The following is a 21,656-nucleotide window of genomic DNA, read 5'->3' as shown; positions in this document are numbered from 1 at the left end:
GCCCCTTGCACCATTCATAAGCCCTTGCTCTACGTTAATATTTGAGCGAAGCGTCACTCCCACTCTGTTGAAAATTTGCAACTTCTATTTTAACTCTCATGATGTCGCAAAAGCAATCCTCACCCAGAATTTCTAAAATTTGCACTGTTTATGGACGGCTTTGTTGTGTACACCAACTTGAGCGCGAGCTGGATACATGAGAATTCCTCTGTCGAAATCAAAATCGCTAGATGCCTTTGTCAACAAATTTGACATCAATGGATCAAACTGTTGGGCCTTCATCTCAACGACGCGCAGAGCATTCAAAATATGGGCAAATTTTGCGTCGCCATGTTGTTTCATGTTCCACAAGGCTGAGGAGAATCTCAAAAGATGAACCGTCGCAATAAATCTTGCAGGCTGGTCGAATCCTGTGCTCCTCGGATAGGTTGCAACTGAAACAAATCTCCAAACACCAGGACACTGATGCCGCCTATTGGTTCATTTTCCTTCTTTTTCACTTGTCGCAATCTAGAATCGGCCATGCACAACATTTCGTACGGAACCATTGAAATTTCGTAGACGAAAAGGAATTTGATGTCCTTCCATTGATTTCGCAAGACTTCAAATGGTGACCAGTAAGTAAGGCCAAATTACCTACCGTTTTCCGTCTTCGTCAACTGGTAATTTAAATAACGTGTGCAGCGTTGTTCCACCAACAAATCGCGGCGCTACACCAGTCAGTGAGCCCACTTTAACTGCTGCCTCACCACAGCAGCGACGGACCTCTTCTTTTAATGCACTGAGTGTGAATGTTTAGCCTACACCATCACCTTCGGTGACAAATATTCTAACGTGTCTCATACTCCTGGTCACTTGGCGCTGGATACTTCGTAACGGTGTTCAATAATTCACTGCAGCACACAGATATTGGAAATGATAATTTCCCATCGCCTGTTGGTAATTTCATCTTCAAGCTCTGCCTCGACTTTGTTTTGTGGATTTTGAAGAAGACTGAAAATATGTGTCTGAATGCACTTTTAGGTTATCTGTCTCTTGCACGGACGCGTGCATTGTTATGTACATCAATTAATTAATTCTCTGAATAAAAAGGTTCATGTTGTACGAGGTAATTACGGTATGAAATCATTTGGTCAATGTACGGAGGTTCTCCTGGAGTTTCAAAAGATGGACTCTAGTCAAACTACACTACTAACTGGACGCGTGGATTTCCTCGTTCATGAAACTCAATTCATGTCCGTAAATCAATGACTTTTCTATAAAGAAGATTTTCATTTCGTTTGTTTGCTTCTTCTAACCATCACACGGCCAGAAAAATATCGGTTCAACACAACAAAATACGATTCAAGCAAACGCAGAACTCCATCAATATGTATTTGGCTAAGATAATCATCAGATCTGCAATCTGCAACCAAAATCTTTGCGCAATCAAGCCGATCCAAATCATTGCAGCTTTAAAGTAGTAAGCTAAGCTGGAGTACCGAGACAACGAATGAATGCAACTGTTCGCCAGCACGATCCGGATCCTCTTAGATTCTTTAAATGTAAGTGAGGGTCCTCGACAGCACCTTCTTTCTTCACTCTGCTCTGCCACAAACACTAGCCAGCAACTGCGCTCGAAGTTAGTCAAACATCGAGAGCGCTTAAAACAAATAGTCTGCTCTTTGAAAACGCGAATCCGTTCCTAGAATTCGGTGCTGGAAATAATTCAATGACACAATTTTTACCGGGTGCTCTTCGTTCAAGCTATTGTTGCCATACGGAAAGAGGTTGGTTGGTGACTTGGGGGAGGGGATCAAAGAACGAGGTCATCGGTCCGATCGGATTAGGGAAGGATGGGGAAGGAAATCGACCCTGCCCTTTCAAAGGAATCACTCCGGCATTTTTAGGGAAATCACGGAAAACCTAAATCAGCATGGCCAGACGTGGGTTCGAACCGTCATCCTCCCAAATGTGGGTCCAGTGTGCTAACCACTGCGCCACCTCGCTCGGTACGAAAAGAGATGAAACCACGAAAATTCCTCTGCTTTCAACTTTCTATTCACATTCACAATATTGTTTCCAGTTTTCGAACAATTTCGTTTGCGCTTCTGATTCCCTGAAATGCACCGTTAACATGCGGCTGCCCGCGAGGGATTGGTGCCATTACAGTTGTCTGTACAGAAACGAATTGCGATGCATTTATTGACTCTGATTCTAGGTGATTTTCTGCTGGAATTGTATCGATGGCTGTGTCTGTGATATTGCTCCATTGGTACAATTCCTCCTTTGATGACATGTATGGCATTAACTTAAAACTGTTTACCGGCATTGGAATTCACACTTCGGCGGCTAATACAAAGGAATTTGTCAATAGTAATGCATTCGATGACACAGGATTTTCCATTTTCTGTTCCGCTTTTTTGCTTTGGCCCGGGTGAATGGGAAGCGGTGAAATAAAACCTGTTATCATAATAAACGAAACGACACGCTCTGCCAGTAACAAAATGGTTCAAATGGCTCTGAGCACTATGGGACTGAACTTATGAGGTCATCAGTCCCCTAGAACTTAGAACTACTTAAACCTAACTAACCTAAGGACATCACACACATCCATGCCCGAGGCAGGATTCGAACCTTCAACCGCAGCGGTCGCGCGGCTCCAGACTGTAGCGCCCAGAACCGCTCGGCCACCCCGGACGGCTCTGCCAGTAACATTTAAAACTCCAACATTATATTCAGCGAACAATTAGTTTATCGAAGTACAGAAATTTAGGAAACTAATTCCATCGTTTCCCGTGTCGCATAAACTGCCACTGAAGGCACCATTTAGCCGGCCGGAGTGGCCGAGCTGTTCTGGGCGCTCCAGTCTGGAACCGCGCGACCGCTACGGTCGGAGGTTCGAATCCTGCCTCGGGCATGGATGTGTCTGGTGCCTTTAGGTTAGTTAGGTTTAAGTAGTTCTAAGTTCTAGGGGACATGACCACAGCAGTTGAGTCCCATAGTGCTCAGAGCCATTTGAACCATTTTTGAAGGCGCCATTTAAATCATCGTATTCAAGAACAAAGACATTGCCGAACATACCGATGTGTTATATTACAGTATCAGGATGTCTGATCTCTAAATAGCTGTGATTATCAGCTGGAAAGGCATCTGGTCGATTTATAGTTTCCTGATCAGTCCGTTCGCAAAATCCATCGCCTTCAATCATGTTCCAGTTTAAAACATTTTCCCACAGGCTTGGTAGAAGTCTGGCACGAATTGAATTTACCATGATAATGGTGAAACTTTAGTATCCAGCATGTCCGGATTTAAGGATATCTTTTTTTTTTTTATTCCAGGAAGCATGTGCAATTCGCGTTGAGACATTGATTCGCACGCATGTACTACGAGTTGGAGCATCAGTACCTTTTTCATGAAATTTATTTGCTCGTTGTGGCTGAGCGAGTGACATCCAGCGTATTTAACAGCGCAAATCGATTTACTCTTACATCCTTGTAAAGCAAACTGTTTGCTGTAAGCCAATCAAGTGCGTTGTAGACACGATTCGTTCAAATGTTGTAATCTCTTAGTACATTCAATTTCTACATAGTTTGAGTCTCCACAATTCGTACTGCTGCTGTCTTAAATGAAAGCATTTCATAAATCTTTTCGCTTACTTATAACAACATATCGACAGTAAACAAACCCGAATTTCCTCTGAAATCTTATTGACCATATCTGCCAGCAGATTTGATGACAGTGACATAAGGAGTGATGCACCGAGGCAAAAATCGTTCTGGTACAGTTTGTACCGCAATTTCCCTGAGAATATCAGTAGGTAGCAAGTTATTGCAATATGCCTTGGATGGAGCATGACTTTGAGCGCTTCAAGTGCGTATTGCATGGATGGTAAACGAGCAGATCACTTTTAGCGGTGAGTTACGTTCGCAAATATGCATTTGGCGCAATAAAACAATATTTAACTATCCGATTAGAGTTGATTTGTTTATGTCAGATGCCATTCGTCAGAAAAGCTGTTCATGGTTCAGTGAAAACCTGCCCCATGGGATCGCCGTCGAGCATAGGCCTCACGTTGACGTCATAGTCTTGCTTCACGTTCCTGACTTGTCTCTATAGGTCTTAATTCAAAGTATCGCAACACGTATGATTCCAGTCGAGTTACATGCGCTTCAGTAGTCTCAATCGCTCTCGTTTGAGCTTGACGAAGCACGTCAGTAGTGAAGCTAGAGATATTCCCTTTGTTCGTTTTATTTGCTTTTGCTTGAACACGTCGTTGAGCGTCATTGTCAAATCTAGAGGAATATGCATCCACCCTCTCAATCGATCTCGCTTGAGACATTTGTTCCTTGGCGTTTCCGCGTTCGACAGTGCTCTGCTTTTCGAAAAATTCTGTAACTCGCTAACGGCTTTTGGTTAATCTTGCAGACTTACTTCCTTCCGATTCCTGCTGAAGTTGCTCTTGCCGTTTTTGCTTCTTCTCTAAGTTTTGCTTGCTTGAGTGGCTATGTCCTTGAGCATCAATGAAATTGTCACTTAATTGCTATTCACTATTAATCTTATTATTTTATTGTTGCGAACTATTGCGACCGTAATCTCACCAGGATCGGGTAGGACTCAAGAAACCAGCAGAAACCGGCTAGAGCCCGTCAACAGCGGCTAGCCTAGTGTGTACAGGAAGACAGTAACAACCGCTCGGCCACCGCGGCCGGCAATTGCGATTCCTTCTAGAATAAATCAGCCTGGCGCAGTTCGCTTTTCCTGAAAACAGTTTCCATCTGTATCATGTTTCAGCTCACCTGCAGCTTACTCAGCAGGATTACAGAAGCCGCATGGAATTGTATCACTCTGTTCTGATGGGACATCATGGAAACAGGGTTTTCCTTCAAAGAATTCACTTTACCGATGAGGTGACCTTTATAGATCCTGAAAAGTTGGATGTAAGGAATGTGCGTTATCATTTTGCCACTGAGAATCCGCACTTGCTGAAGCTGGTTGACCACGAAAGCAGTCACGTCTGAATAGTTGGTTCGTGGTTACTGAAGATTACGTGATTACTGGCTACTCGACCGAAGAAACCTAAATGGATAAAAGATATCTACAATTTATTATCGACGTGCTACCAGCTCTCCGAGAAGGCCACGGGGAATATATGGTCGTATGTGGTACCGTAACAAAGATTACCTGCCTCGTTACTCACTTGTGAGTAGGAAAGCGCTGACCCAGCCCTTTCCTGGTCGCTGGATGGGACGTGGAAGTGGTACCAGTCGGCTTGCACGTTCTCCTGTTTTGACACAAGTCGACTAAACCAAAGACGAAGCCTATGCACAAGTTCCAACTACCAAAGAGGATTTAAAGTATCGCATTACTGCTGCACGTGCAGTTAAATCTAAGGAATCTCTTCAGTCTGTCCAGACCTATCTCGAAGACTTGATGACAGAAGTAGAATTTTGAGGTGGTGTTTATTTTTTATTCTTTTTCTATTTTCTTCTAGTTGCTGTTGTTGACGTAGTTTTGCAATGTGTGTGTGTGTGTGTGTGTGTGTGTGTGTGTGTGTGTGTGTCTTGACATTAAACCCATACCGTGTAGTTATTATCTGACAAGCTTTATGCGTCAATTCACTCTTCCGAAAATCTACTCAAGATTTTGACATGGGCATTTCTCTTCAAGGCTATGGCAGAAACAAGAGCGGAACTGCTCCGTAGTTAGCTGGTGAACCACCTTTAGATGCCACGTCCTTTCCCTTCGACTTGGTATGTCGGACCAACCACAAATAACCTAGTGTGATCAGTACCAGTTTCAAGTCAAACTTACCTCCATTATTCCGATTTTGTAAGCAGACATTCTTAGCTTCGTCATGTTGGAGCGCCCCATCATCCTGACGCTTAAGGCAGCAATCGGTTTCTGTTAAAAATACATAACTCCTTAATTCCACGTATTGTAATTTCTGCGAAACCACTAATCGGATTTTAAAGAGTAAATTGCGATTTAATCTGAATCTTTTTTAACTACGACATCAGCAGCAGAAATTGGTATATTTCTAGCTGCTGGTGAGTCTTCCGGGTTGTGTGACCGTGGTCCGAGGAACTTTTCTGTTCCTAACATATTGTCCGGAGCTGATCTCCTGACAACGCTGATTCTTGCCGGCTCAGCACAAACAATAACGATTTTCGGGGCTGCTTAAGTCTGTTGACAAATTCTCTTGTAGCAATAGTTCACATGACTCTTCGCCCACAACACATGTATGGGGCTGATCAGGACGTTCGTCACCAGATCTACTGCTGCAAGAAACGTAATCGATTATCATGCCAGAATATTAAAGTGTTTGAGAAAGGACGGGTAAGTCCAATATACTGGACGGCTCCTCCATCAAGATATCGCAAGAGCATCTTTTATCACCACTGATACTGTCAGTGCCTTGCTTATAAATACTCCCGTTTGGCATTCAGCGCATTTTCAGTGTATGCTTCGTGGTAAAGCTCATTTCGAGGAGATCAGGACAAGGAACGGCTACTAGGACTGGGTAGTATGGAGATTACTCATGAACTAATTACCTGATTGGTGCGTGACTGTTACTTACGCACCATGATGTCCTAGGGAAGAGAGGAGACCATAACTCCGTTGTATATAACTGTACTAAATGTCCTCCTGCAACATTTATGACCTTGGAAGGGAACTCACTATGAGGGCGAAGGGGGACCAGAAGCATTTTTTTGGAACGTGATCCTTACTGGGTTGTGGGCAACGCTTTGACTGACCGCCCTTCTGTACCAGAAATGTTGCTTTATGACAGGACTGCTGTCGAGAGAACGACGAATCGGATGTGGTCCCCGTCCTACTGCTGAGTTGATACTTTGCTGCAGATCGCCTACTGGCTAGATGTGTGGAGAGGGGGAAATGACGAGTTGGGCCCGCATCTCGTGGTCGTGCGGTAGCGTTCTCGCTTCCCACGCCCGGGTTCTCGGGTTCGGTTCCCGGCGGGGTCAGGGATTTTCTCTGCCTCGTGATGGCTGGGTGTTGTGTGCTGTCCTTAGGTCAGTTAGGTTTAAGTAGTTCTAAGTTCTAGGGGACTTATGACCACAGCGGTTGAGTCCCATAGTGCTGAGAGGCATTTGACGAGTTGGATATAAGACTAAGTTGAAGCCCATAGCCCGTACCATCCTTGTACTGCACAATTGTTGCTTTGTAGCAGGGCTTCTACAGGGTAGACCGCGATTGAGAGGTAGGCGACAGTTTTATTGGCTATTGATTGTACAATATGGTTGTTGCTCGGTGGTAGGGTGGTTGGCGGCCGGACAGAAAGTGACTTTCTACTCTGATTAGGTGCCTCTGTACAACATGGTTATTCGTTTTTGGTAGGGTATCAACTGGGGTGACTACGACAGATGGGTGACTGACGCTTTACTTTGACTAGCTGCCCTAATACAAGACAATTATTGTGATGTGTCAGTGGTCCCTCTGGGAGTGAGAGGAGAGTTGATCTCGAAAGGGCAGTGGGTTATGCTTTACCCTGACTAAATGCATTTCGACATACAGTTGTTGTTTTTTGGCTGGACACCTGCTGGAGACGAAGACAACTGTGCAATGGATTACACATAACTCTTATACTTTGGTTGCTTTCTGGCAGGTTTCCTACTCGGAGTAGGGTGACAAGGCAACGGACGACATTTTATACAATCAGACTCCCTCTTACAATATGGTTGTTGCTTAGGGTTGGGTTGGGGTTGGGTTGTTTGGAGGAAGAGACCAAACTGGTTCAAATGGCTCTGAGCACTATGGACTTAACTTCTGAGGTCAGCAGTCGCCTAGAACTTAGAACTAATGAAACCTAACTAACCTAAGGACATCACACACATCCATGCCCGAGGCAGGATTCGAACCTGTGACCGTAGCAGAGACCAAACTGCGATGTCATCGGTCTCATCGGATTAGGGAAGGATAGGGACGGAAGTCGGCCGTGCCCTTTCAAAGTGATTTAGGGAAATCACGGAAAACCTAAATCAGGATGGGCGGACGCGGGATTGAACCGTCGTCCTCCCGAATGCGAGTCCAGTGTGCTAACCACTGCGCCACCTCGCTCGGTGTTGCATGGGGACAAGACTCGTATTGAGCAGATGGTGACTGGAAGTGGATTACGCTTTACTCTGATTGACTTTCTACAGTGCGATTGTGGTTTCCAGCTTTTGTGGCAGGTGTGAAGCCGCGTTGAGAACAACATGCTGGTAGGTGACGCTTTGCCCCGACTACCTGCCCTTCTACAACGCGGTCGTTACGCTGGACCTCCCCCGGCTGACACTGTGCTGCTTGCTGTTGTCCGGCAGGGCTCGTACTGGGGCGACCACGACTGGGCGGTGGGCGACGCGCACGACGCGGCCGCCCGGCGCGCCTACGAGGCGCTGCTGCGCGTGTCGCTGCTGCAGCCGACGGCCGGGCCGTTCCGCGAGTTCGCCAACGAGGTGCGCGCCAGGGCGCAGCACGACTACAACTACACCTTCTACGAGGGCGAGGAGGTGGGTGCGCTGCGCTGTGCTGCGGCCTCGCGCAGCTTCGTGCTGCATCGTCTGGCCGTTCTTAATATGCAGGCGTCAAGAACGTAGCCGCCCTTTGTACCAGGTCGCCAATGGAAGTGAAGAGTTACGAGCCCTGCTAGTGGAAGAAAGTACAGTAAGGACTATTTAGCTGGCGAGAGTAGGAGAAGTCGTATAGTCGATAATAAACAGTCTCTGTAATGAAATGCTGTTGTGCATATTGCTGCAGTGTCTCACCACTGACTAGCTTAGAGCATGATCAATTGGCTAGCTTACAACAGTACAGATTAAAATCCAGATTACGGACTGATCACCTTAGCAGTTAAGTCCCATAAGATTTCACAGACACATTTTTGAACAAAATCCAGATTACTTAAGAGTCTGGTTCCAAATAATAACCCATAAGTAGAAGCCCCACTGTCAAATGGCTGCTTCCTGAATTTTTAACAGAACATTTAGATTGATAAAAACCTCGCATGGCAGCCTTTCAAGTACTCATGACTCATTTGTCTCTTAGCAAAAAAAAATTCGTAAATGAAAGACAACATTTTTAAAGGTTTTAGACTTTAGATAAATCCTAGTTTCATTGTTTGTAATTTGTTTGGCTTTTGTAGTGTTAGATGCGCAAAGGTAGAGGTAATGTGCTGGGCCGAAATTACTTTACACGTTTTATCAACAAATGATATATTAGACGAAGACTGGATTTTAGTATTAATGCTCAAATTCAGTTTTCTTTCACAATTCAACGTCACATACCCTTACTTCATATTACGCTTTCTAATGACACCATGATACAAGATCAACAGCTTAACAGTTTGATGGCATGGTGCATGAAATCAAGTTCAAACTACTAGTTTTACACACACTGGCTGTAATCCAGGAAAATGAAGGTTTCAAAACTTACATGAGTTTCAAAGACCTTAGGTAATAGCAAGTTATGGCCTGAGTTAGAAAACTTACATGCTCGTGCACAAATTTTGAGGTAATCAGATTGCAGAAGAATGAACTTGCAATTACCATATCAGTTATTAAGACTTGTAAAAGGCTTTACAGCGAAGTTCACTACAGTGGACATATTTTTAAAGGAGCAATAATAATTACATAACTTCAACTAGTGAACACATCAAAATTTAAGCTTCAGTACATAAATACTAAATAACCTAGATCTCAGCCACACGGCCTTTTCAAACAATGTTTACCTGTAGCAGCTCATTCATGTCATTAGAAACAGTGCTATTTCAAAGAAAACAGTTGTGACAGCTTAGAGTTAAATAGCGATTTTCTGTAACTAACACCAAGTAATTATCGCCACTGACTAGCTTAGAGTACGACCAATTAAAACATTCGCTAGCTTACAACTGGACAAATTAAAATCCAGATTACTTAAGAGTCTTGCTCCAAATAATAACACCACCGCCACATACCATAGCTCTCTAGACCACGTACAGTTAACACGGTAAGTCTAATTCGCATGACTCCCACAGTACTCTGACACAGTGTTACCAATTCATCGGAGGGTCTACAGATTTTCGAACTAGCACAGTGTCACCTGGTGTTTTCTTCAGGATCCTAATAGAGCCCTTCGAGACACAGGTGCCTGTATCCCCAACAACTTCCCACTCGCCGCACAACAAATCCTCTGACGGGAAAATTGCGAGAGAACAGTTTAATTATCCAAGAAATTAGAAGGCGCAGCGGAGCCAACGCAAAAAAAAATTGATAAAACCAAGGTTCATGTTTCGACAACGAACATAAATGTATATAAATGTATTTTTGAGAAGCAATACCATTGTAGTTTTTTTTTCGTGTGACGATTTTCTGATTTTGAAGAATAATTTGCTATAACGACAGAGAACAGCTTCAATATAAGTGGTTTACACGATAAGCCATCTTGTATTACTACAGGTTCCAAGATACTTCAGCTAATTATTTTACGAGGAATAAATATGTCGGTAAGTATGTCAACGGCTTAAATTAGGCAGCAGCCTTCATATTGTTTGCAGATGGTTCGGTCGTCTATAGACCGGGATCATTTCACCATGCGTTACATCGTTGCTTTCAAAATTCATCAGTGGCACGCTACCCTGCACGAGCATTGATAATAGCCATCCATGCAATACAGTTGGACATCTAATGCGTCTTCAACAGGTGGCACCTCAACTTGAATCTGGTAAAGATAGCACTGTATCGTATCCTTAGTAAATGATTATCAGACCAGCTTTCTTCAATGTTGGGCATTCTTGCTATGATTTGAACACTTTTGCCGGTTGCACTTACTTGCTTTAACAACAAGTGCGGCGAAATTAGTAACGAACGTGTAGGACTTCGTCGACGTTAACGAAATTAGAGTTTCAGTAGCAACTGAGAAAGGTCAAGAAACAAACAGACAACAGGCTTATCTAAGAAACCATAATTGCTTTCACCTTAAGTATATTAAAGATAGGGAGAATCGTGATTCTAATATGAATTTGAGATATTAGATATGTGACAATATACAAACGAAGTTTACCTGAACTCTGCCTTCGAGGAATCAGTACGGTCTGAAGCCCCAAGTGCTACAATCATGGCACGTAAAGGTCACAAAATGTAGTCAAACGAGGCCTGAGTAGTTTCTTTGTCGTAACGCAAGACAAACTAGGCAGGTGACAGGAGCGAAACACTCAGTGTGGGGAAACCGAGATCTACGCTATGTCGACGGTCGTAAACACAATGGGGAGCAGACGTTGTGACTGCATGTAACGCTAGCTCAAATCGGCACCGATGACGAAAGCTAGGGTTCCAAAATCGAAGTGTAGATCCAGAAAGCGAAATAAAATGTTGTATTCCACAATCGGTGTATAGAGGCCCATTTTTGAAATACGGGATACAAACTCTCCATCCAGCCACCGGGCCGAGTATTTATTTCCTGCAGCAGGCCGAGGGCCTCCTGCATATGACGTATTTACCGCAATCTCAGCAGTTGCGACCGCAGTAAGCGAAAATATCTACTACACAAATACTAAAATATTTTCGCCGCCACTATCTGAATCTGTTTTCGTATCGCTGGAATGGTGGGGTATTAGAGTTATATTTCCGGGAGTCTATCTTGTTGTTCGTGTCTGACAACAAGTGCACAAAGTATCAGCAGCTGCCCAGTAAATGGACAGCTTGGCTTATATATATTACGTCGTGAGGCCGATGCACTAATTTTTTGATCAGTTTGTATCTGGGGTGAGCATAGCTGTCAATTTACTGGGCACGATCCACCAGCAACCACTGCTCATGCCTCGTATATATATATATATATATATATATATATATATATATATATATATATATATATATATATATATATATATCTCGGAAACCTGTCTCAACACTTGTTTGTCCTCGAAGAATTGCTACGTAGCTGTGTAATGAAGGTAAATGTGCCGTTCAGAGCGGCTGTCTCCGATCGTCAACATGAAACGCGGTTTGCTTTCACTGTTCAACCTGTAAACACGGCTCGAAGGGTCACTTGGAGACTGGAGCATGCGTTCATGGACAGCTTCCAGCAACAACGGATGTCGGCACAACAAGTTTTCGGCTGAAGTGGTGTATGCCACAACCAAGTAATTCGGATCTTCATCAGCCCTTTGTGACACACAAAACGTAGATATAACTTGTAGCGGTCACCTGTGACGCTACCAACACTTAACAGTTAGAAAATAACCTGAGTGAAACTCATCAAACTGAGTGCTACGTAATGGAGACAACTGCGGGGTCTACGTCGACCCAGGGAGTACGAAACCGTCTCTGTACAATCAGTTTGATCTCTAGGCGTACTTTTTCACTTCATAGCCGGATTGGTACAGCGACCAGTATGTATCAAATAGCTCAAATGGCACTAAGCACTACGGGTCTGAACATCTGAGGTCATCAGTTCCCTAGACTTAGAACTATTTAAACCTAACTAACCTAAGGACATCACACACATCCATGCCCGAGGCAGGATTCGAACCTGCGATCGCAGTATGTATCATTTGAAGAAACAAGCGCTCTTGGATGCAGTGTTAAAACTTTTTTTATTTCTTCCCAAATGACATGTTTGATCTTTATTTGGGCCTCTTCGGATTGGCTGATATTTGGTAGCAATAGGTAAATGGGATACCGCGCATAAAATATCCCAGCAGGTAAGTGCCCCTGCCTATGCCTACTACAGTAGTACAAGTTTATATGCCAACTAGCTCTGCAGATGATGAAGAAATGTATGATGAGATAAAAGAAATTATTCAGGTAGTGAAGGGAGACGAAAATTTAATAGTCATGGGTCACTGGAATTCGAGAGTAGGAAAAGGGAGAGAAGGAAACATAGTGGGTGAATATGGATTGGGGGAGAGAAATGAAAGAGGAAGCCGTCTGGAAGAATTTTGCACAGAGCATAACTTAATCATAGCTAACACTTGCTTCAAGAATCATAAAAGAAGGTTGTATACATGGAAGAATCCTGGAGATACTAGAAGGTATGAGATAGATTATATAATGGTAAGACAGAGATTTAGGAACCAGGTTTCAAATTGTAAGACATTTCCAGGGGCAGATGTGGACTCTGACCTACAATCTATTGGTTATGAACTGTATATTAAAACTGAAGAAACTGCAAAAAGGTGGGAATTTAAGGAGATGGGACCTGGATAACCTGAAAGAACCAGAGGTTGTACAGAGTTTCAGGGAGAGCATAAGGGAACAATTGACAGGAATGGGGGAAAGAAATACAGTAGAAGAAGAATGGGTAGCTCTGAGGGATGAAGTAGTGAAGGCAGCAGAGGATCAAGTAGCTAAAAAGACGAGGGCTAGTAGAAATCCTTGGGTAACAGAAGAAATATTGAATTTAATTGATGAAAGGAGAAAATATAAAAAGGCAGTAAATGAAGCAGGCAAAAAGGAATACAAACGTCTCAAAAATGAGATCGACAGGAAGTGCAAAATGCCTAAACAGGGATGGCTAAAGGACAAATGTAAGGTTGTAGAGGCTTATCTCACTATCACCATCGTTCAGACATTTTCAAATCATTCGCATGAGGGACAGGGGAGCGTCATAGCGACAGATAGCGTAGGCAGCTGGCTGCGTGTAGCACGGTGACTGCAGAGCGATGGGCGGTAGGGGGAGGGGGGGGGGGGGCAGGCAGTACAGACGCGCGCCACTCCAGGGTCGCTGCAACACACCAGCAGGTCGTGGGACAGTTCTATTGGATCTGACGAATAGACAGATGAGAACATCTCAAACCCGGGCAGATGTTACAGCAGTCGGAAAGATATTTGACCCATACCTCTTCAACGTTAGGATCTCTGATGTAAGGGCATATTGGGATGGCAATTTGATAATAACTGAATGTGTCAATGAACTTCACTGATGTTCACTTGGTTCCGCAGCTCGTGGTCGTGCGGTAGCGTTCTCGCTTCCCACGCCCGGGTTCCCGGGTTCGATTCCCGACGGGGTCAGGGATTTTCTCTGCCTCGTGATGACTGGGTGTTGTGTGGTGTCCTTAGGTTAGCTAGGTTTAAGTAGTTCTAAGTTCTAGAGGACTGATGACCATAGCTGTTAAGTCCCATAGTGCTCAGAGCCATTTGAACCATTTTTTTTTTTTTTGTGTGTGTTCACTTGGGACTAGGCATATGTGTATCGGCATTATTTCATTTTATTTTGGACATACATTGTAAGCCTTGGTTGTTTCGAAAAATAGGTATTATCCGGAAACCGGTCACCTATTGAATAAACATCTCTTTTATTCGCAACTCTGTCTGTCTTATTGTATAAAAAATCGGACTGATGTTTCATGCTGTAACTCTTTTCATTTGCGTTAGTGTATGTTGTACACGTTGTTCGAGCGTTAACCGAGCACTTGTATATTTCTCACCTTCGAGTTTCGATAGTAACACGCCTCAGTCAGTGACAACGGCTGGATACGAAGTACTATGGGCATACTCGTTTGTTACGCAGCCTGCACCTCGCTTTTCTTCTTCTTTCTACGACTTTGGCCATGTATGGGCCGCGTGAAGTACGTCGCTCATGATTTTGTCTTCTTTCCTGATTTTCGGTTTTTCCAGTACTTCTTCTTTCATCTGTCCTACAGCAATGAGCATTCTGATACTTTCCTGAAAAACACCAAGCTTTCTAATCTGGTATCTAAAAGTTGGGCTGTCTAGAATTTTTGCTTTCGTTGCTTTAATTTCCTGTAAATCCTTTTTCACTTCCGTTGACCCATCTGATCTGCATTTTAACATTTGTGTCGAAATGGTCAAAAAATTTTAATGAGTCTTTCTGACGTCATTCGTATTAAGTGATCCTGAAACCAAACTATCCTTTCCCTCTGAGCATCAGATAGTTTTTCAGCTTGGGACGTAGATTACTTAATTATTTCTTCTCATCCACCCACTCCCAACTTTACTTGGGCCGAGAATTTTCCGTACTACCAACTTTTCCTTTTTCTCCAACTCTGCCGGCCTCTGCAGACGAGCGGTTCTAGGCGCTTCAGTCCGGAACCGCGGGACTGCTACGGTCACAGGTTCGAATCCTGCTTCGGGAATGGATGTGTGTGATGTCCTTAGGTTAGTTAGGTTTAAGTAGTTCTCAGTTCTAGGGGACTGATGACCTCAGATGTTAAGTCCCATAGTGCTTAGAGCCATTTGAACCATTTTCTCCGACGCTTCAGTTTTCCCCTGTTTGATAAGGATTTAACATCCTGTTGCCCAAAAACACTCCGATTTAATAACAATCATGTAGTGGTGGATTTTTGTTTCTATTGAGACAGATTTTTTTTTTAATTGTAAATGCTCTTCGTTAATTGACAAGCCGTTCCCGTTTTCTGTGTTGTATTTTTGTTTCGTTCTTGACCAATTAGCTGTAATATTCCCCCTAAGTATTTAAATTTATTCACTCTGTTGGACCTAGCGTATATTGTGCATAAGAATTTTGGAGCACTTTTAATGTTCGCTTTGCACCTGTTGTTTATTTTATTCATTTCTTTACTTATTTATTCTTCGCACTTACAGTCTGTTGTGTGATGTATTTCTTGCTAAGGAAGGCTAGGGGTGAAATCTGAGTTCAATTAGATGAGCCGTTAGACGAAACGTTTACATTTTAAACACTTTTGTGCTAACTAGGATAATACTTCACAGTGATGTTTGTGCCGACTCGTAACCGTACACTCGCCGCCGATTGCATTTCCATGCTTACTAGAACGTTTTTGCTTCTATTGCCGCACCGGTATACTTTTACCATGTCAATTTTCAATGTTAATTATGATACACCCTGTATACTGGTGGCATGCCCTCATTGTTTTCAACAAAAGTCGAAATTGTCTATTTTCTGTGCGTATAGTATGTGCATCACTTTACTTTGTACCTTTTCTCCCTGCCTCCTCCATATGACGTTCATCTAGGATGTACCTTGATATCTTGCCACTAAGCGTTCGTCGTTCACGGAATGCAGGCATTACACTACAGAAAGTGCTCTCGACTTGCCTCAGCGACAGACAACACGTCATCTGCAAATACTGTCTGTCAAGTCACGTTACCGATAGTACGTAACGTGTGTAGTACGTGGTCCAGTGGCACGCTGAGCAGCACACTACCGCATACAAACCTCCGCCGTTTCAGAGTTACTGTTATCGTGTTAACACCATACCGTCAGTAAGATGGTGAAATGGATAAAATAAAGTATCAGGTACCAGAGTGTGTGACACACAGACACCACGTCCAGTTGCGAAATCATTGCAGGGCGCTTTACGAGCCTAGCACTGCAAGTTCGTAGTTAAATTCGTCAGTTTTCATGGTGGCCGTAGTGGGGACATTCGGCGTATGCAGAAATCGGACCAGCCGTATGTTCGCAAAGAACGTGCTTAATGGCGCATCGGTGTTTTAACTTAATGGGCAGTTTCAGTGCTCTGCCGGATCATCACGTTTAATGGGGAATGTGGGGCGTTCCAGGTCGCTAGCCTAATCCACATCCAGCTAACGGACCTCGCGTAGGCCCGCAGCGCTTAAATCGAGTATTTGCAAGCTCGCAGAACCCTGAAAATGTTTATGCAAATTTCCATACACGACAAGGTCAACTGTGCTCCCGTCAGAGTGTCATCCTTGCCGTGTTAACGTCCGAGGGAGAGATGCTTTATTTCCGTTCCGGTACTACTAGATATGGGTCGCTGTCACCTGTTACTGCAGTTAATCATCACTGATATTAAGCTGTGTTTCTCGTTTATTATGTTTCATTCACAATTAATGCTTCGTAGCACCTCAGACAAACACATCTGCTACTAATTACTATCACTATATTGTACTCTCTGAATAGCAAACTTCAAGTTTTTGATATATGCAAAATTCATTTGTTGTCCGAAAGAATATCTAGTAGCTTATTTCAACGGAGTTCAAATACATGGAATTCGTCACAATAAGAGCACGTAGTTTCAGATATTTCCTTTGAAATATTATTTCCGGAATCACACATCATCTTATCAACTTTTCTTGACATCAAGTATAAAGCTCTTCAAGATTATTATTATTTCCTTCTTTCTTATTATTGAAATAAAGTGGGACGAAGCTTTTGACAAAGCAGCTGCTGTCGTCTCTCAGTCGCTGCCAATCGGCCAAGTCTAACTGTATACAACGTACCAGACTAGTGCAGGGGAGTCCGCCCCAGTAGCTGAGTGGTCAGCGTGACGGATTGCCGTCCTCCGGGCCCGGGTTCGATTCCCGGCTGGGTCGGAGATTTTCTCCGCTCAGGGACTGGGTGTTGTGTTGTGTTCATCATCATTTCATCCCCATCCGGCGTGCAGGTCGCCCAATGTGGCGCCGAATGTAATAAGACCTGCGCCAAGGCGGCCGGACCTGCCCCGCGAGGGGCCTCCCGGCCAATGACGCCAAACGCTCATTTCCATTTCCAGTGCAGGGGAAATCGAGATAAACTGTATTATATTAAACACTTCATACTGAAGTTTGTGCCGACTCGTAACCGTACACTCGCTGCCGATTGTGAATCCATGTTTACTGGAACGTTTTTGCTTCTATCATCGCACCGGGACCACGCGAGACTCAATATCGTCTCCTTTGCCTACGCCACCGCCCTAGGCGGCGATTCCGTTAACATTAGTTTCTGAAACTATTCGTGACGCTGTTGGGAGAAGAAAGACTTTTGTAATGTTATGCGGAAACTAATCACGCTTACAATGCCGTCTACACTTAACCTGTACAAACACAATAGTTCATCAGGAAGAAGTCTACACAAATAAAACGATGTAATTGTTAATTTTATGCTGTTAAAATTCACTATATCTTAAGTAAAATTTACACAAACGTCAGTTTTACATTTTGCAAGTCGAAGAAGAATCTGTTTTTAATATTCATGGAATATTTTAGGCGAACTCTAAACGGTGCCTATGTCCTATAGCTTAGGTAGCTTTTGAGATAATTTCCCGACCTGGTAGACCACAAATGTCCTGCGTCAATTTGTTCGTCTAGATTTCACCTACAGCACTGTGGTACGTTGTAAACAGTTATCTTTTAGAGCCCTGTAAATCGCTGTGGCCGATACCGTGGTTTCTCAGTTCCCGTTAGGTCTACTCGAACCGCCCGCATCTCGTGGTCGTGCGGTAGCGTTCTCGCTTCCCACGCCCGTGTTCCCGGGTTCGATTCCCGGCGGGGTTAGGGGTTTTATCTGCCTCGTGATGGCTGGGTGTTGTGTGATGTCCTTAGGTTAGTTAGGTTTAAGTAGTTCTAGGGGATCGCCGGCACGGTAGCTCAGCGTGTTCGGTCAGAGGGTTAGCTGCCCTCTGTAATAAAAAAACTGAGTTCACCGATCAACAACGAACGAAAACGAGTGTCTTACGACGTCCGCCCCGAGCAGATACAACGAACGAAAGAGAACAAAATGAGATTAAAAAAAAAAAAGTGGGACTGATGACCTAAGATGTTAAGTCCCATAGTGCTCAGAGCCATTATTTTTGTCTACTCGAACCAAAGAAAGATACACATTTGCTTGAACATGTTGACACGCTCTTAGCGGATATTCGTAGAACATAAAAATTTTAACATGTACTGATGTCGCATAGACGGAACAGACAGCAGTGTTGTTGGCAGTACTTACACATTACAGTTGTCGAATTATTGCGACGCACATCATTGTTCATGCTTTTCCGCTCGCGGTGTTTGGTTGCATTTATCCATACAACTACATTTCTTTGTGAGCGTCATAGTCGTCTGTGGAGGCGTAATTGTGGTCTGCCGATTCGTTCCTGAAAGACTGTGACAACTGTTTCTGTTACTGCCACCTTGTCTGTATCATCGTCAATCAGAATGAGTGTCGGGTCCAGTAACAAACACACACTTTCGTAACATAATGCAGATGTTATACTTTACACGCAAAGTGCAAAAAACCTACTGCTTTAATTTTTTCAGCGAGATGCTAAACTTATTGTCACCGCAAATTTCACTGTTTCCAACAACTGAAGACAAGGTGAAAGTACAATAATGAAACATTGCCTCACAGTGTTGATCGGGATTGACCTTTCACTCTGCGATGCACTGAGCTGTTTTTAAACTTTCGACGGATTGCAACTGCGTAACCGATCGAAACTAGAAGGCGGCCCCTTGTCTCCTTCCTGCCCTTGCCCTCGCCCGGCGCCTGGGTACACAAGGCTCTCCTTCCCATGCTTGTCACTGTTGTGTCGGCAGATTAGCCAACACAACGTACAATAATTTATAGAGGAGGCCGAAATGCACGCGTCAACTCACGCAGGCTTGCTTAGGTCTGAAACAGGATACGTAATGAATGCTATACAGAAAAGTACGTATTTTCTGGAATACTTAACTTTAATCCATCATTTGTATACAGCATTCTTGATCATACAAGTGAGACTCTCTCTAGAAATGGTTAATGGCGCCTTGCTAGGTCGTAGCCTTGGACTTAGCTGAAGGCTATTCTAACTATCTCTCGGCAAATGAGAGAAAGGCTTCGTCAGTGTAGTCGCTAGCAAAGTCGTCCGTACAACTGGGGCGAGTGCTAGTAAGTCTCTCTAGACCTGTCGTGTGGTGGCGCTCGGTCTGCAATTACTGACAGTGGCGACACGCGGGTCCGTCGTATACTAGCGGGCCGCGGCCGATTTAAAAGCTACCACCTAGCAAGTGTGGTGTCTGGCTGTGACACCACAGTCACCATTTCCCAGACGTTATTCTCCGTAACTTCTAACTACTCACGATTAACAGCCATCTATTATTCTGCATCTTCACTTACTGTACTAATTGGCAGCTCCCTGTAAATGCGGATAAATACAAAATAATGTCCATAGGAGAGAGAAAGAGGCTGTTAGTATATCGTTACGAGATACGTGGACATTCTTTTACAGTCTGTCAAAATGGTTTAATTATCCTGCTATAATAAGACGAAGTAGTACGACGTAGGACGTATATTTAAAACTGAAACGTGATGAAAACAAAAGAGAGATAGATATGTTACAGGATTTTATGTCTGTGCACTTCGTCTGCACAACAAAATTTATGCAAGGCAGTAATGCGACTAGGTCTCCCTCGTTTTGAAGTCTTTATCAGGTGGGCACGACTGAGTACATCGTAGGAATCCGGAGACGCGCTGAAGACATCGTATCAGGACGATATAGGCAGACGAAAGTGTCACAGAGATTGTCAGGCAACTTAAATATCTGACAAAAAGGCGACGTTATTCTCGTGGGCTGTGATAGAGCCCCGCTGGCTCTGTCGTGCAGCTTGATTAAGTACCGTGAGAATTAAAAAAGTGGAGAGATGATTGCTCGTACCGAAATACATAGATAACCACCTTACCCTCATTCCTTTCGCTCATCGAATAAAGTGGATGGTATCAAAGCTGAGTAACCATTGCCAGGTATTGTACTGGGACATGCAAAAAACCTAAAAATCTACGTTGTGACACTTTTCCATTGCATCTCGCGGTTATCACCCCACATTGCTAATGTGATCATATTTATGCTGCATCATTGTTTACATACATCTAGCTCTGCTGGAAACAGAACACGGGACTGGTTTAAATACTCGTAATATAAAACTGAATTCTGGTGAGGAAACCACAATGAGTTGTTTAATCGAACTCAAAACGGCGAGTTCCGTTATTTAGTGGAAATATTTTCCATATAAACATAACATGTTCTTGTTGTTGTGATCATTAGTCCAAAGACTGATTTAATGCCGCTCTGCATGTTACTCCATCCTGTGCAAGCCTCTCCGCCTTCGAGTAACTACTGCAACCTGCAACCTACACCCTTCTGAATCTGCCTGCTGTATTCATCTCTTGGTCTCTCTCTACAATTTTTATTCCCCGCGCTTCCCTCCAGTACTTTATTTTCTAGGTTATGTAGTACATAAACAGTATAAGAAGGCAGAATATATCAAAAAATACCCCGCGAACTACTCTCCCTTAAGTAACACCTACAAATGTATGCAGAATATAAAAATTATTTAGCATCGAAAACAGTTTTGTACAAAGTACTTTTAAAACGGAGCTGATTTTCAACACGTACACACTGTACAGATGATCAGAGACTGTTGGCATGCAGACATACAGAGACATCTGTTCAACCAGTAAAGAATTAAAGCAATTCACCATCTCACCCGATTCACCATATCACCCTGTCTTACCCTAATCTGCAGGTTTTATAATCCTCACCCAGACAATCTGGAGCTAGCCGTATATCTCATATGTACCATTTGCTACCTCTGATTTATGCTGCGCATTCACGGTAAAACAGTGGTGAGCTGCTGTCGGCAGGTGAACTTCTTCATCGGCGCTTTCTACGACGGCGTGCTGCTGCTGGGCATGGCGCTCAACGAGACGCTGTCTGAGGGTGGCGACATCTGGGACGGCCGGGCCATCACCAGCCGGATGTGGAACCGCCAGTTCACCGGTATGTCACGCACAGCGCAGTTCCGCTGACTTTTCGTAGCTAGCAGGTTGCCTGAGCTTCATTGTCCTCCAGAATACAACCTAAAATGATGTGAACGTACACCTCTCAGAAATAAAATACGCGACTCTGGAGTACATTTTTCAATAGAAACGTAACACTGCACCGTTGACTCCTTTAGTTATACTAATAATGTCTAGTTTGTATCCAGTTTCCGCCGAATTTGACTCCAGTATCTCTGGAGCGA

General features: G+C 43.7%; 1 protein-coding gene across 1 annotated transcript in view; it reads left to right on the top strand.

Moving 5' to 3' along the window:
- Positions 1 to 21,656, top strand: part of LOC126188809 (atrial natriuretic peptide receptor 1) — a 783,072-nt gene that overhangs the window by 222,778 nt on the left and 538,638 nt on the right. Inside the window, exons 7-8 of the mRNA XM_049930422.1 lie at positions 8,301 to 8,489; positions 21,277 to 21,412. Of these exons, the coding sequence (XP_049786379.1) occupies positions 8,301 to 8,489; positions 21,277 to 21,412 (325 nt within the window). The remainder of the gene's footprint in view (positions 1 to 8,300; positions 8,490 to 21,276; positions 21,413 to 21,656) is intronic.

Source organism: Schistocerca cancellata, chromosome 5, assembly GCF_023864275.1.
Source record: "Schistocerca cancellata isolate TAMUIC-IGC-003103 chromosome 5, iqSchCanc2.1, whole genome shotgun sequence".
In the NCBI taxonomy this organism is placed as follows: domain Eukaryota; kingdom Metazoa; phylum Arthropoda; class Insecta; order Orthoptera; family Acrididae; genus Schistocerca; species Schistocerca cancellata.
Note: the sequence above shows the minus strand (reverse complement) of the source record. Positions and strands in the feature narration are given on the sequence as shown.